Raw genomic sequence first — 13806 nt, 5'->3', positions numbered from 1 at the left:
TCATTTGATCACTTTGTTTTATGAAATGCATTGTCATAGGGAAATCCTTAGATCAAAAACACACCCACACATCAGGAGGTGCCTGTGGCTCAAGGAGTAGGGCGCTGGCCCCACATACCAGAGGTGGCGGGTTCAAACCTGGCCCTGGCCAAAAACTGCAAAAAAAAATAATAATAATAATGTATATATACACACACACAAACAGCTGTCTCCTCAGCTCCTCTCAACATTTCTCCAGAATGGATACGTTAATCGTGAAGCCAGCAGGTCTAATCTTAGAAAACTGGCAAAAAGAAATTTGAGTTAAGCTTCGAGTTGGATTATAAATGACAAGGCTTGAAATGAGGACATTTCCATGTTTTAATGTGCTTTTGTTCTTTATTTTTAAATTAAAGGATTCTCATCGTTTTGGGAAGCACCTGAGACAAGCCATGAATGACATCGTCGCTTTGTTTGGGCTCAAGTCCAACTTCAAAAAGTAATTCCTGTAGAGGTGCTGGGAAGGAAAATGAACTCTTCTGAGGCAAACCAAATGGAAAATAGGTGTTCATCCTGATTGTGTCATAGTTCAGGATGAAAAATTGCTCTTAAAAAAACTCAGAAGTTTTCCTTCCAGAAAATGTTGCTGTTTTTGTTTTCCTACATCAGTATGTGAACAGGATAGTTGCACCATGTGAAGCATAACCCTGCTACCGGGCTTGTCCTCCCTTAGGGGACATTTGATAAAGTCCCCCCTAAAGTCTTTGCATCGGCTTGTATTTGTTAAGGGATTAAAACATCGTTGAACTAAGTAGAGAATTAGTAGGGCTGTGACTTCACACACGTTGGAAGTGGACATGTACACTTCCTCAGTGGTGACCGAATACCTGGTACTTAAGGACATTTAATGTCATCAGAGCAGTATAAACATTGTTTTGTTAAAAGGAAAACGTGTTGTTCACGTTTTTGGTGTCAACAGTTAAAGCTAACACACTTGTAACACACTAACATGAAATGCTGTCTTTTGGAAGCAGGTTTTTGTCACCATGGGTAACTTTTATCATCTGGTTTGGGAGTCTGTATCTGCCTCTCCAAGTTCAGAGCAAGCAGGACACCACGTCTTTAGTTTTACTGTTTTGCATGTCTTCAAAAGCCAGTGCCTTAAAAGTGTGAAAGGCCCAAGATAAACATAAGGGAGACCAATGAGAGTTTTATTTTGTGACGTTTTGGGGTGGGATTGTGGGTATGTTCTTCCCTTCTCAGTTTACTGGATATGGATAACCCTGGATAAGTGTTTGCAGTGAGTCCCTCCCTCCCTGAGAAGGACCAGTTCCCTCAGGAGGGCAGCTGTGCAGGGTTTTCCTCATTGGACTGCCTTCTTGTTATCATTAAGCAACAAAAGAAATAACAAGTGTGTTTCAGAAGAGGGGAACCAAGGGCACGATGGTTTAGTGTCAGTGTGTCTGGAGAATTCACTTTAGAATACGTGCCTCAGGATCACAGCCTGCCCAGACTGACAGCAAGCAGAGCAGGACATTGGCCACTGATGCAGGACAGCATGTGAGGAAGGGAAGGGTCCCCCCACGGTCAGCAGGGTGCAACTGCAGACAGCCGTGCTGAGAGGAGCCCCACTCTCGTTTCCAGAGGAGTTGGAGGTAGATGGAAAGAGAGGGCTGGGTCACGTTGGTGGGTGACTGGAGTGTCGCAAGTGATGGTGCTAGGTTAGTGTGACCTGACGGGAGTGCCTTTGCCGGACCGTCTGATGACCACCCATCAATTATGCACTGAGTCATCTTTAGTATTTACTGTAAAAGAGAAGCATCAGGGAATGAAATTCCCACTGCCTCTGGGCTGTCCTGACAAGCTTGGCTGTTTTTTAAATCGTGTATTTATTTTTCCGACCACTTCGTTCTGGCTGGGCTTACCTCCTTCAGACTTCTGTGCTCCACTGGTACAAAAGCCAGGGCTCAACTGTTGGAGGAGACAGAAGATGCTTGCTGAAGAGCACGTGTGTTTTATTTATGTACATTTTGTAATGCAAAATTTCCACTCAATGGGCCAAAGATTTTTTTTTCCACTTAAAAGCAAGAATAAGTGAAAAGACCAAACAAAAAAAAGGCAAAAACAAAAAACCAATAGTATCAGATCCCCCAATCATCTGTGGTATGCAGCTCCAGAGGGTTTGTGGGGAAATAGCCCCTCTGCCCCGGGCAAGTGTAGCTTCCAGTCAAAGCTGGCGTCAGTCTCTGTCAGAGCCACCTGGCCCGGGCACCGTGGGCCACTGAGCAGTCTATTAGCACAGTGTCCACACGCAGACGCCCGTGTAGATGTGTTAGCGCTTCAGCATATTTGGCTTCATCTCTCAGGTTTTAAATGTTTCAACTGTAGTTGTTGCTAATCAGTGCCGTTATCAATGCAATTTTATATTCCTTACGAGGAGGAAGAGTAAGTTTTTATTGTACATGTTGAAAGGGGGAGGTAAGAGTATTATGTATTTAATTTGGAACAAACCATAGTCTTAATGCAACCATGGTTTGAATTTGTTATGTTGGACTGTTTGTTGCATGTAAATACAATATGCTCTTTGGATGTAAATCTTAGAAACGCACAGTATGGATGTAGGATATCAATAATAAAACATTAATCCCAGTCTACTACGGCATTCCCCGCTGTCTCTTTGGTTGTATTAATAAGGAGAATTGTAAATCAGGAACCAAGCTCTGCCACTTGGGACAAAGGTGAGAGACAGTTACGCAAAAAAAGGCCTTGGAGCAGGCAGAGTGGGCAGCATGAGCTGCAGAGTGGGCAGCGTGAGCTGCAGAGTGGGCAGCGTGAGCTGCAGAGTGGGCAGCATGAGCTCCATAAAGTTGACTGGGAAGCAAAGCTTCTAAGGAGAGCCTGTTGATTTTTGCTTTATATTTATTAGTCCATTCATTTTCCCCAGTGTTCAAAACAGTGCCTGACACATACTAGGTAGTAATAAATGGCTAGTAAATGAATGCATAGATTAACTCCCATTTCTTCAGCTGATTTCTTTTTTTTTTGGAGACAGTCTCACTTTGTTGCCCCAGACTAGAGTGCCGGGGCATCATCATAACTCACAGCAACCTCAAACTCTTGAGCTCAAGAGATCCTCTTGCCTTAGCCTCCCAAGTAGCTGGGACTACAGGTGCTTGTCACAATGCCCACCTAGTTTTCCTTTTTTTTTTTTTTTAGAGACAGAGTCTCACTTTATCGCCCTCAGTAGAGTGCAGTGGTGTCACAGCTCACAGCAACCTCCAACTCCTGGGCTCAGGTGATTCTCTTGCCTCAGCCTCCTGAGTGGCTTGAGACTACAGGCGCCCACCACAACTCAGGGCTATTTTATTGTTGCAGTTTGGCCGCGGCAGGTTCGAACCCGCCACCCTCGGTATATGGGGCCGGTGCCCTACCCACTGAACCACAGGTGCCACCTGTTTTCCGGTTTTTTAAGTAGAGATGGGGTCTCACTGTGGCTCAGGCTGGTCTAACTCCTGAGCTCAAGCGATCTACCTGCCTTGGCCTCTCAGAGTACTAGGATTACAGGCGTGAGCCACCACAGACAAATTTTTAATCACACCTTTTTTTGGCATATACTCTCTAGATAGGGACTAGCACTTCCACTAAGTTTTGCAGCGTTATTTCTGTGGCAGCCATCCCAAAATATGTCAAAGAAATGTATTTTTCTAGAATTTGCTTCCTGGAATCTTGCCCTGTGCTTGGGGAAATGGTATAAGCACATAGGAAGTGGTGCAGCTGTAGTCAACGCATAGAGAACATTTTGTAAATTACAGTACATTTAGCTACAATTTCTCACTTCCCTATATATGGTGATGTTGGGGGGACTTTGGGGACATCCTGTAGTGCTGCTGTATCTTGGTTTGTACTCTTTGACTTGGAAACATAATTTTTAAAATGAGATTAGAAAGATGTTTTACATTTTTTATTTTACTAAAATAATGCTTGTACACAGAGACAGCTGAGAACTCATGGTGAGTCCCCCCTGCACTCCTGGCCTTCCACCTGTTCCAGCACCCTTTGAACTCTGCCTGGTTAGGTTGGCAGGTTGTGGCCATCCTCCAAAATAAGCTGTGGCCTCTTTTCTTCATTAGACAGGGATAATGCCTATTGATTTGTGCATCTGTGAAAGATGGATTTAGCCCATTAAGTTTGACAGTGTAGTTGTATTTGTTACCCCCCACACACACACACTCACAAACAGTAGTCAGTTAACATTCAAGCTCCCATCTTCAAGGAAGAGAAGTGCATACCAGGGTGGGAATGCCTCAGCTGGGTCCTGAGCGCCCAAGCGCAAAAAAACGATTTGAAAGACTATGTGTTACCCGATGAAGAGAGTTCGACCACCTGTCACCGTCAGCCAATATGCAGAGAGGGGGGATAGGTCCATCAAACTTTATCAAAAGGCCAGGATTCTGGACAACAGGGAGAGGAGCCTCTCCAAGAACGTTGTGTTCTTCCATTTCCAAAATTACAGTTTTTAGATATTAAAGTTCAAAGCAAAGACCACACCAATCCTCATTCCAAATAATAATTAGCATAATTCAGTGACCTATTACAACATTCCAATTCAAAAGTTAATCTCCTAAATCAATCTAACTAAACTATTCAATATAGGCATCTTTAGGGTGAGAGCTAAATTTACAAAACAGTAAGAATGGGAGATGAGGTGAAAGGTCAGGCAGGACCAGTTGTGTCCTGTCTCCCCTGGCCTGCCTGACTCCATCCTATTCTCACATATGCTTTCATTGGGTGGTGGCTCACGCCTCTAATCCTAGCATTCCTATTAATGTAAGAAGTTGTTTTTTCTTTTTTGGAGAGAGAGCCTCAAGCTGTCACCCTGGGTAGAGTGCTATGGCATCACAGCTCACAGCAACTTCCAACTCCTGGGCTCAAGCGAGTCTCCTGCCTGAAGCTCCCTGTAGCTGGGACTACAGGCACCCACCACAATGTCCAGCTATTTTTTTTTTTTTTTTTTTTTTGGTTGCAGCGGTCATTATTGTTTGGCGGGCCTGGTCTGGATTCGAACCTGCCAGCTCAGGTGTATGTGGCTGGCACCCTAGCCGCTTGAGCCACAAGCAATGAGCCAATATAATAAGTTGTTAATAGGGGAAGCAGGGTGTGGAGTACATAGGAATTCTCTGTACTACCTTTTCAGCTTTTCTGTTCTAAAAAGTTTATTTTAAAGTACGATTAAATAAAGCCGAGTGGGTTGGCTCACACCCGTAATCCTAGCACTCTGGGAGGTTGAGGTGGGAGGATCGCTTGAGGTCAGAAGTTGGGAGACCAGCCTGAGCAAGAGCAAGACTCCATCTCTACTAAAAACAGAAAATCAGCAGGGCGTGGTGGTGGTGGTCACCTGTAGTCCGTGCTATTTGGGAGCCTGAGGCAGGAGGATCCCTTGAACTCAGGAGTTGAGGTTGCTGTGAGCTACGGTTATGCCACTGCACTCTAGCTGGGGTAACACGGGGAGACCCTGCCTCCAAAAAATTAAAACGACTAGGTAATCAGGCAGCGCCTGTGGCTCAAAGGAGTAGGGCGCCGGCCCCATATGCCGGAGGTGGTGGGTTCAAACCCAGCCCCGGCCAAAAACTGCAACAACAACAACAAAAAAACCCACGAGGTAATCCCACCTAGGTTCGCCCAAAGATTCCCCACCTGCGCCTGGAGCGCCAGTCCTGTTGGGCCCCGGCCACGCCTCCTCACGTGTTGGGATTTCAGGCCCCACCCCGCCACCGTTTGGCCCCGCCCACACAGCTTTCTGGTCCGGATCTGGACTCCGCCCCGCTCCCAGGCCCCGCCCCTTGCCCAACCGCCAACGTCTGCTGGCGCGAGGCCCCGCCCTCGTATCCGCCCGCTGCAGCCGGCGGGCTCTGGCGTGTTCCTCGGAGTAGTCCTGACTAACCAGGTGCGCCCTGTCGGGTCTCCTCTCACTCCCCGGCCGGCCTCGGCCTGCAGGCAGGGAGGGGGCCGGTGGGCCCTCGGTGAACTCGCGGGTGCGGGCGGGCGGAGCCGCCTCACCTGGCCGCGTCGTTGCAGGTGCGCGGCCCCGCCGGAGTAGGGCGCGGGTGACGCCCGGCGCGCCGTCGCCTCTGCGGCCATGGAGGAAGCCTCGCTGCTCGGCGGGGTACCCAGCCCCGAGGAGGAGATGGTGACCGAGCTGTTCAGCCCGGAGAGTCCGTTCGTGTCGGAAAACCTGGCCCCGAAGCCGCCGGCCGTGGTGAAGCACGAGGAGGACGATTTCCACGTGTTCCAGGACGCCTACCTGGGCCCGGCCGAGCCCCAGGAGCCCCTCCTGCACGCGTTCAGCCCGGCGCTGGGCGGGGACGGCGCGGGCAAGGTCAAGGTGGAGCTGCTGGTGGACGCCAGCGACGAGGAGGAGGCCCTGGGGGAGTACCCCGGGCTGCCCGAGCTCACCCCGCTGGACGACGCCGCGCTGGCTGCCCCGCAGCCCGCCTACAACGTGCACTTCCTGCCCTCGCTGCTGCCCCCGCACCGGAGCCCCGCGGTGGTGCCGCTGGGCGCCTGGGCTCGGGAAGGAGCCGCCCACCCTGGGGTCCGGGTGATTCCAGTAAGAGCCGTGTGGACTCCGTCACCCATTCCCTATAGATCTGCGATCTTGCTGCGCTTTCCCAAGATTTCCCTCTGGAAGCCTCTCTCCCGGGCCAGAAGCAGCCCTGGTGACAGGTCACACACACCCCTGGAGTCACTGATTAATTGCCTTTGTAATGCAAGATGCCTCACCCAGCCAGGCCCTTGCTGCAGGGGAATGGCCCTTGGGCTAGTGGTTCCAACCTGACCTAACCCTGCAGACAGCATCCAGCAAAGTGGAGGGGAAAAGTTAGAAAGTTTGTCACCAAACATTTACTGTAACTTAATATCCTTGAAAACCATGTGAAGGGGCATGTTTCAGGACATTTTAAGGGAGGCCCCTTATCATAGGGGCCTCAAAAGCAGCAAAAGAGGCGCTTGACCAACTGGGGGCTCTTCTCGGTTGCGCAGACCGTATTTTTGAAAAAAAAAAAATTTTTTTTTTTTTTTTTGAGACAATCTCAAGCTGTCGCCCTTGTAGAGTGCCTTGGTGTAACAGCTCACAGCAACCTCCAGCTCTTGGGCTTAAGCCATTCCCTTGCCTCAGCCTCCAAAGTAGCTGGGACTACAGGCTCCCGCCACAACGCCCGGCTATTTTTTGGTTGCAGTTGTCATTGTTTTAGCTGGCCTGGGTGGGGTTCGAACCCACCAGCCTCAGTGTATGTGGCTGGGCCCTACCCACTGAGCTATGGGCACCTCCCACAGACCATATTTTTGAAATAGCACAAACAGGCAGCACCTGTGGCTCAAAGGGCCCCATATACCTGAGGTGGAGGATTCAAACCCAGCCCCAGCCAAAAAACGGCAAAAAAAAAAACCAACTTGTGCGGCACCTGTGGCTCAGTGAGTAGGGCGCTGCCCCCATATACCAAGGGTGGCAGGTTCAAACCTGGCCCCGGCTAAACTGCAACAACAAAATAGCCAGGTGTTGTGGTGGGCACCTGTAATCCCAGCTACTCGGGAGGCTGAGGCAAGAGAATCGCCTAAGCCCAAGAGCTGGAGGTTGCTGTGAGCTGTGACGCCACTGCACTCTACCGAGGGCAACAAAGTGAAACTGTCTCAAAAAAAAAAAGAAAGAAAAAGAAATAGCACAAACGGGCCGTGCCTGTGTCTCAGTGAGCAGGGCACCGGCCCCATATACCGAGGGTGGCGGGTTCAAACCCACCCCGGCCAAACTGCAACAAAAAGCCGGGCGTTGTGGTGGGTGCCTGTAGTTACAGCTACTCGGGAGGCTGAGGCAGGAGGATCGCCTAAGCCCAGGAGTTGGAGGTTGCTGTGAGCTGTGTGACGCCACGGCACTCTACCGAGGGCAATAAAGTGAAACTCTGTCTCTACAAAAAAAAAAAGAAATAGCACAAACATCAGAATCACTTATCCATGCCTCATGGACAAATGTTTTTTGTCCTCAGAGTCCTCAGTCCCCAGGGAGTCTGGTCAGACCATTTGTCATCCCTTCTTGTGGCCTCATAGAGTAATAGTTTTAGAAGCACCAGTGTGGAAGAGAGGTGTTATGGATAAGGGTGCTCCTCCCCTTAAACGTAACTTTCACATAGAACTCACATTTAAATTTTCTGTATTATGCAGTTGTAAGAGCAAGTGTCTACCATGTGTTCTCTAAAACGACGATTGCTTTTCTTAGGTTGAAATAAAGGAAGCAGGCGGGACTCTGACAAGTAACAATCCAGAGGAGACAACTCTTCAGAATCCTCTTGCTCAGGAATCCTGCTGCAAGTTCCCATCATCCCAAGAACCAGAGGACACCTCTGGCTGTTCTTACAAGAAAGACTTGAACCCAATGGTAATTATGCCTAAGAAAATATGTATGATTAACATTATATTAAATATTGTACCCTTACCATCACTGTTAATAGATTATTTTGGTCCTTGTTTTTCGTTCTCTTTACTTGTTGAAGTAGCATTTTTGGTTGTCTCATCCATCAAAGGAAAGGACATCAACTAGAGCCTTTCACGTTTCACATCTGAGATTCTCGTTTCTGTCAATCTTAGCAAACCAAACAAAGATTAGGATGCTGCTGTATTTAAGGAAAGTAAACACAAGTCACATCAGTCTATTGAGTTAAGGACTGGGCACTGCAGTGGGGACTGGCTGAGCCTGGGTTTGGTGTATCGGTGGAGGGTGGGCCGCAGCTCAGTGGTGTTAGGGCAGAGGCTACTGCCTTACGTCTTCTGGTTTCTAACGATAATAACTAACACACAGGATGTCATCAGTCACATCTATGGTTTATATAATATTTTCTTACCTTGGTTATTTCATTTAATCCTAACAACTCTGTAGGGTAGGCATTACTTTTATCCCTTTTATGGATAAGAAAACAGAAGTTATGTTGTCTACCTTTGTCCTCGCCGGTGGTGCATCTAGACTCCACAGTCTCACTGTGGTGAGGACTAGGAATGGGGCGCCAGGGAATCTCACCCCTACATTCCCTTAGCAAAGCACTTAGGGACCAAAGAACCGATGCTTGCCCTTCACCTGGCAGTTCTTCATACTTGGAAATGAGGTCCTAGCCAGGGGTCCTCAAACTTTTTAAAAAGGGCCCAGTTCACTGTCCCTCAGACCATTGGAGGGCCAGACTATAGTTTAAAAAAAAAAACTATGAACAAATTCCTATGCACACTGCACACATCTTATTTTGAAATAAAAAAACAAAACGGGAACAAATATAATCACATCGCCTCATGTGGCCCGTGGGCCATAGTTTGAGGACCCCTGGTAGACTTTAACAAGAAAATACTTGAAAATGAGCTCATCACAAATTATGGCTTAGCTGTGGCATATACCATTACTCACCTCTGTCACTAGTCCCATTTGGGGTCATGGGTTCGGAGAGCAGAGCTTTTCTAGGGTCCCCAAAGTGGGTCAACAGGATGGGAAGTCTGATTCCCCCTAGAGAGTGCTGTTAGCACACTCCCCAGGAGGCGGGACAGAGGGTCCTGTGTGCGTTGGGTCCAAGATTGTGCAATGGATAGAGGCTTGGAAAGACTTTCACTCTGAGCCTTTTGTGTGTGCGTGTATAGCTATAACTGTGTCTTCCACATTCAAATACAATTTCAGCTGAGCAACAATTCTGGCTTCTTATCAGGTGATGTAAGTTTTGATCCGGTTATTTTCTCCTCGCTGCCATTGTAGGTTCTGGTGTGTTATTTAGACAACACTGGTCCTTTATTCTAATTTGGTTTTTCCTATCTAGATTAAGCAACGTAAGCGTAGAAACCACAGCTTCTGTGTAGTTGTGGTTCTGCCTTTGAAACTGGTAGTTGTGCAGGAAGAAATCATGGCTTCTTTTGCCTTTGTATCCATGATACGTAGCCTAGAACAGAGTTAGGCACACAGCGAGCCCCATCAGTGCTTTGGTTTTATTGGTGGACTCACCTGGCTCACTGAGGCTTTACTTACACTCAGAATCCAAATCGGTGCCTGGGTGTAGTGGGTCACACCTGAAATCCCAGCACTTTGAGAGCCTAAGGTGGGACGATTGCTTAAATCCAGGAGTTTGAGAGCAGCCTGGGCACCATAGTGAGCCTCCATCTCTAGAGAAAATTTCAAAAATCAGCTAGATCTGGTGTGTACCTCGTAGTCTCAGCTACTCAGAAGGCTGAGGTGGAAGGATTTTTAAAGCCATGAGTTTGAGGCAACAGTGAACTATGATCGCACACTACCCTCCAGCCTGGGCAACACAATTCTTGGATTAACCTTTCTAAGCTGGACTTACAGCAAATAAAGTACACGTACAGGGTGGCGTCTGTGGCTCAGTGAGTAGGGCGCTGACCCCATATACTGAGGGTGGTGGGTTCAAACCCGGCTCGGGTCAAACCGCAACAAAAAATAGCTGGGTGTTGAGGTGGGCACCTGTAGTCCCAGCTACTTGGGAGGCTGAGGGAAGAGAATCGCCTAAGCCCAGGAGCTGGAGGTTGCTGTGAGCTGTGACGCCATGTCACTCTACCGAGGGCAACAAAGTGAGATTATCTCTTAGAAAAAAAATACATTTTTTTTAATTGTTGGGGATTCATTGAGGATACACAAAAGTAAATGTACATTTTTAAAGTCCCACATCTTAATGTGTGTATGGCAGGAAAGAATACTAAAGTAAAATTAGTCCATTCTGTGTATGTGCCCAGTTACAGAGAGGGAGTGGGGGTCACGGCCTTTCTGAGTGTTAACCAGGTCTGTTAAACTGGAGTAAGGGCAAGCCAAAGGAAGCGCTGGTACATAGTCAGCTGACCCTAAACCAAATCTCGGTGGTCTGACACCTGTGGAGAAGGACATGTGCAGGAAGTTCACCTTGAATACGTCTCAGGAAGAGCTTCTGGGAAGTTTTTTGCCCCTTTGTACCTCCAGAGAGCACATTATTGTAGAGTAGGAAATAGAAAACAGATCTATTTGGGGGTTAAAGCTGTTTTATCAGATTTAAGTTTATTTAGGTTCGTATTATTGGAGTTATTTTTTAAAAATGAAATCACTGTTTTTCGTTCTAGGTGATATGTCAGTTGAAAGGGGGTACACAGATGCTGTGTATAGACAACTCTGGCACGAGAGAGCTAAAAGCACTTCATTTGGTTCCTCAGTATCAAGACCAAAATAATTATCTACAGTCAGGTACAAAGTAAATTAATCTAAAAATCATGTCACACAAGTATTTGGTAACTGAATATGTTTGGCTTTGTATATAGAATAAAAATGAAGTAGCCAAGGCTCAGTGCATGTAGCTAAGTGGTTAGGGCACCAGCTACCCACACCAGGGCTGGTGCGTTTGAACCCGGTCTGGGCCTGCCAGACAACGACAATAACAAAAAAAATAGCCAGGCATTGTGGCGGGCACCTGTGACTCAGCTACTTGGGAGGCTGAGGCAAGAGCATCACTTAAGCCAAGAGTTTGAGGTCGCTGTGAACTATGACACCATAGCACTCTACAAAGGGCGACATAGTGAAACTCTGTTTAAAAAAAAACGTAGCCAGTTAGGTTATCTAATGGGCAGTTTGGCAGACTTCTTAGTTCATATGAGTGAGCTAAGAATAGAACAGAATTTATAAATATCTAATTTGTGTGTCTTGTATTGACTGCCTCAGGTTCTTAGATAGCTCGCCTTCACGTGAGCTAGCTACAGAAAGCTTTGTGGTTCCCACCAACACTGCTTTGTTTTTTTTTGTTTGTTTTGTTTTTAGAGACAGAGTCTCACTTTTTCACCCTTGGTAGAGTGCCGTGGCGTCACAGCTCACAGCAACCTCCAACTCCTGGGCTTAGGTGCTTCTCTTGCCTCCCGAGCCAACACTGCTTTGTTAATAATCCCACACGTGGGTGAACTGAGCTGTGTCTAGAGTGAAACATTAGCCTTTCTCAGGTTGGCTTGGTGGGTGGACTGTGTGCTGTCAGTGATCTGTGTTTAATGTAAACACCTTTTTTTTTTGAGACGAGTCTCACTTTGTCACCTTTGGTAGAGTGCCATAGCATCACAGCTCACAGCGACCTCCAACTCTTGGGCTCAAGTGAGTCTCTTGCCTCAGCCTCCCAAGTAGCTGGCACTACAGGCGCCTGCCACAACGCCTGGCTATGTTTTTTTTAGAGATGGTGTCTCACTCTGGCTCAGGCAATCCACCCGCCTTGGCCTCCCAGAGTGCTGGGATTACAGGCATGAGCCATCTCATCCAGCCTAGATGCTAAATTTTGAAGTGGGCATCTCCGGACTAGACATGATCACATCACTCGATCTTGAGTTAGCCAGAATATTACATTGTCAGATGACTCACTGTCTTTGCCAATAATTTTAAACCAATATTATATCTAAATGTAGTTTCACTGGCCTTTGGAGTCCAGAGCAAAAAGACAAAGTGTGATTCCCACTTCATCTTGACAGTGTCTTTATCAGGGACAGAGAAAACATCTTCAGTTTAACATTTACATTTACTTTTTTCATTAAGAAGCTGGAGTTGGGTCTTTGGTCTCAAGAAGCTCTTTGCTACAGATTAGCCACATATTTTCTAGTTCAGTTCCCTGTAGGTCAGTGTTGCATCTGTGATCTACTTTGCTTCCTCCTGACACACACAAGAGTCCTAATGCCTTAAGATCTGCAGAGGATCTTTTCTAATTCAGTTTCCTTGTCACATAATCATAGCACTGGTCTCCTTTGTATGCTGTGTACATAGTAAACACCACTGACAAAAATGCATTATGCTGCCCGAGGCTAGGTTTCCTTACTCAAAGGATGCCTAAACCAGAGAAGGAAGTGTGTGCAGCCTGGCGCGTGCAGCCCGGTCCATGCTTCAGAAGAATAGAATACATTTCTCTTTCTGTTTAGACTCCTGAGCATGGAGGTTAGTGAAGGGTACTGGGCTGGCATACCCTTTTGATGGGCTGGGCATGGTGGCTCACACCTGTAATCGTAGAACTCTGGAAGGCCAAGGTGGGTGGATTGCTTGAGCTCAGGAGTTTGAGACCAGCCTAAGCAAGAGTCAGACCCCATCTCTACTAAACTTAAGAAAACTGGCTCAGCACCTATAGCTTAGCGGCTAGGGCGCCAGCCACATATACTGGTGCTGGTGGGTTTGAACCCAGCCGGGGCCTGCCAAACAACAATGACAACTACAACCAAAAAATAGCCAGGCATTGTGGCGGGGGCCTGTAGTGCCAGCTACCTGGGAGGCTGAGGCAAGAGAATTGCTTGAGCCCAAGAATTTGAGGTTGCTGTGAGCTGTGATGCCACAGCACTCTACTGAGGGCGACATAGTAAGACTTCTTGTTTCAAAAGAAAAAAAAAATTAGTAAAAGTAGCTGGGTGTTGTGGTAGGTGCCTGTAGTCCCAGCTACATAGGAGGCTGAATCAGAAGGATCTCTTGAGCCCAAGAGTTTGAGGTTGCTGTGAGCTAGGATGCTACAGCACTCTACCAAGGGTGACAAAGTGAAACTCTGTCTCAAAAAAAAAAAAGGCTCGGCACCTGTAGCACAGTGGTTACAGCGTCAGCTACATACCCCAAGACTGGCAGGTTCAAACCCAGCCTAGGCCAGCTAAACAATGAGAACTGCAACAAAAAATAGCCAGGCATTGTGGCAGGCGCCTCTGTAGTCCCAGCTACTTGGAAGGCTGAGGCAAGAGAATCACTTAAGCCCAAGAGTTTGAGGTTGTTGTGAGCTGTGACGCCATGGCACTCTGTTGAGGGTGACATAGTGAGACTCTGTCTTAACAACA

At 47.5% G+C, this 13806-nt stretch overlaps 2 protein-coding genes across 2 annotated transcripts in view; both read left to right on the top strand.

The window, feature by feature from the left end:
• Positions 1-2636, top strand: part of CPT1A (carnitine palmitoyltransferase 1A) — a 62970-nt gene extending 60334 nt beyond the window's left edge. Inside the window, exon 19 of the mRNA XM_053561331.1 lies at positions 396-2636. Within this exon, the coding sequence (XP_053417306.1) occupies positions 396-482 (87 nt within the window). The 3' untranslated portion in view covers positions 483-2636. The remainder of the gene's footprint in view (positions 1-395) is intronic.
• Positions 2637-5926: 3290 nt separating this feature from the next.
• Positions 5927-13806, top strand: part of TESMIN (testis expressed metallothionein like protein) — a 38465-nt gene continuing 30585 nt past the window's right edge. The window contains exons 1-3 of the mRNA XM_053561419.1: positions 5927-6586; positions 8246-8404; positions 11101-11221. Of these exons, the coding sequence (XP_053417394.1) occupies positions 6116-6586; positions 8246-8404; positions 11101-11221 (751 nt within the window). The 5' untranslated portion in view covers positions 5927-6115. The remainder of the gene's footprint in view (positions 6587-8245; positions 8405-11100; positions 11222-13806) is intronic.

Source organism: Nycticebus coucang, chromosome 14, assembly GCF_027406575.1.
Source record: "Nycticebus coucang isolate mNycCou1 chromosome 14, mNycCou1.pri, whole genome shotgun sequence".
In the NCBI taxonomy this organism is placed as follows: domain Eukaryota; kingdom Metazoa; phylum Chordata; class Mammalia; order Primates; family Lorisidae; genus Nycticebus; species Nycticebus coucang.
This window is presented reverse-complemented; position numbering and strand designations above follow the sequence as displayed.